The following is a 2,616-nucleotide window of genomic DNA, read 5'->3' as shown; positions in this document are numbered from 1 at the left end:
CTGTTATTTTAGTAATTTAATCCTTATTTTTTGTCTATTAATACACACACACACACACACACACACAGTCCAAATCTGAAATCCATCACATGATGGTACTTTAGCCTGCTGCGTCCAGACCCTCAGCAGCAGCGTGTAAGTTGGAGAGAGACGCACACAAAGAGAACTGTTAATATGTTAATATTAACAGTTCTAACAAAAACAAAAGAGATCGATTTAAGGGGGTTAGGTAGTTACTGCATCTAATGTTATCAGTTGTTAAACCATGCACAACGAGGAAACAAGGCACACAGCAGCCTGTACTGGGGCCCGTTGTTACTACCTTGCGCTACTGTGCACATACATTGAATATACTGAGCTACAGCTGGGGGTTGTTCCGTATGTGTGACAGAAAGTGTTTTTATGGTTATGAGAGAAAGTTTAATATTTTCTGGTTTTCCCTCTCATGTCCTCTGGCTGCTCTGCTGCAACGAGAAGGAGACATAACAGATCAGAACTTTACTTAGTTCAACACATTAGGGGAAGCCCTGTAGTGTAAGTTCACCTGAATCAGTCTTTCTGTGAGCAATCATTTGATACTGATTTGTTTTGTCTATTACTAAACCTGTTAGAGTTAATCCTGATAACTGCTCTCACACAGCTGCTTACAGTATAAGATTAGAAGAGTTTAAAGTGAGACTGTCCCTGCTGCCGAAATCTGAGATCCTGAGTTCAACATCATCTACAAGTCAAACTAGAACATGAGGAGTTCCACAGGGAAGTGTTCTGGGTCCTCTGCTGTTTTTTTGTATGAAGGAAATCAGAGGTTTATTTGCTGATGACTCAAAAACTTTACCGTCATTTGAGAACCAGAAAACACTGGATCATTTATGGGCCGGCCTGTAGCATAAGTTACATGGGCTGTTGCCTAGGGAGCAAAATGTCAGGCGGAAGCCGCAAGAGAAAGTTTTGTACTCGGCACAAATCAACTCTGCCCAGCTGATGCAACACCAATGTACACCGTGATAATAACCAACTGCACCTGTAAAAGCCCTGAAAAGGGGAGTAGTTGAATGAAAGATGCACTGCTTACTCAACTGCTTGCTATGGCTTACTGGTAAAACACACTATTTCCATCTGTCAGACACCAACCTTACTCCAAGACTGGCTGTAAGTCGCAGACAGATTTTGATGTTTTGCAATATAAAAATGTAATAACTGAGGTGAAAGTTTGAGAATACAGACAATGAATGAAACATTTTGTGGAAATTGTATATTGCTAGTGAGGGATTGAGCAAATGATTTAGTTACAACAACCCGTTGTCTTTGAAGATTTTTTTAATAAAAGAGAACAGAGAAATTCTACAACAGAAAATGAGCTGGTCCAGAGATCTGCCGCCTAGGGTAGTTTTGAGCGTCTGCCCAGAGCAAATGGATGCATAATCATTTACACAGTCTAGGTTTCTATGTTTCTGGGGAACAGAGATCCTTTCCAGCCATGAATGAATATTCAAGGAGAGGAGAGGAATGGCAAGAAAGGAAAACACTAAAACAATCTCTCAACTCTGACCTAAACCCTACATCAATGGACAGACTAATATAATGAGTGGAATAACGGGTTAAGAATGAAAGCAATATACATATAAATAAGAGAAAAAAGGTTAATAACGAGTAAAAACAATATATATATGACATAAACAATAATAGTAATAATAATAATAGTAATAATAGAACATGCATAATAGAAGATGATAAAAGGAGAAGCATTTTCTGCCATTACGGTCCCCACTCAAAAACAGCCAATATAAAATCTCGCCTAGTGCTCCAACACTGTCAGGTGCTCAGAAGTGATGCTCTGTGGTGACAGTGATGACATCATAACTGTTATCATTCACTTTCTCCTCAACCTGGGTGGGCGGGGTCATCACCATGGAGATGGGCAGGTTATTTCCTGCAGTCAGAGCAGGTTAGAAAGAAAATGTAGATCATTTATCTATTAGAGACAACTGTCAGTCTTCAACACCAGAGTTAGACTGATTGATTGATTAATTGTAATGTCAGTGAATGATTCAGAGTGTTACCTGTGGCCCTGCGTCGATATAAAGACACCATGAGGACAGTGGAGATGCAGTACGGACAGAAGACCACCAGGTGGCAGACCAGTCTGAACACAAGCTGGAGGGGGACTGAGGCCGGGGGCGGTGCTGTGGTTGTAGGTTTATCTGTAGAGAGAATCCACCTGCTCAGGTGACTCTCTGGATGAAATAAGTCCTGAAATCAAAGGTAACCTCCTCACCTGTGACAGAGATCCAGCTGGATGGAGACTCTCCACGACCGCTGATGTCACACTTGTAGAGGCCTTCATCAGACTTGTTAACATGGTGGATGGTCATGTGACCTGTAGGCTCAGTCCTGATGAGGGAGCCATCTTTATAGAAACCAGCTGGGAGGTTGGAGGGAGGGGTCTTTGTTTTACAGTGCAGAGTGACATCATGTCCCTCCATCACAGGGAGGACAGGACTCTGCAGGATCACTGGTCCACCTCAACACAGAGACAAACTACAGCATTTCATCATTTACACACAGCTTCATCAACACTAACTCCACAGTCTGATCTTACCAGTGACAGTGATGTTG

General features: G+C 41.9%; 1 protein-coding gene across 1 annotated transcript in view; it reads right to left on the bottom strand.

Moving 5' to 3' along the window:
- Window positions 1–1,737: 1,737 nt before the first annotated feature.
- LOC123979966 (low affinity immunoglobulin gamma Fc region receptor II-c-like) overlaps window positions 1,738–2,616 on the bottom strand; it is a 2,940-nt gene continuing 2,061 nt past the window's right edge. The window contains exons 3-5 of the mRNA XM_046064077.1: window positions 2,276–2,521; window positions 2,061–2,201; window positions 1,738–1,930 (exon numbers count right to left, since the gene is read on the bottom strand). Of these exons, the coding sequence (XP_045920033.1) occupies window positions 1,821–1,930; window positions 2,061–2,201; window positions 2,276–2,521 (497 nt within the window). The 3' untranslated portion in view covers window positions 1,738–1,820. The remainder of the gene's footprint in view (window positions 1,931–2,060; window positions 2,202–2,275; window positions 2,522–2,616) is intronic.

The sequence above is a fragment of the Micropterus dolomieu genome, linkage group LG12 (genome assembly GCF_021292245.1).
Source record: "Micropterus dolomieu isolate WLL.071019.BEF.003 ecotype Adirondacks linkage group LG12, ASM2129224v1, whole genome shotgun sequence".
Lineage (NCBI taxonomy): Eukaryota > Metazoa > Chordata > Actinopteri > Centrarchiformes > Centrarchidae > Micropterus > Micropterus dolomieu.
Note: the sequence above shows the minus strand (reverse complement) of the source record. Positions and strands in the feature narration are given on the sequence as shown.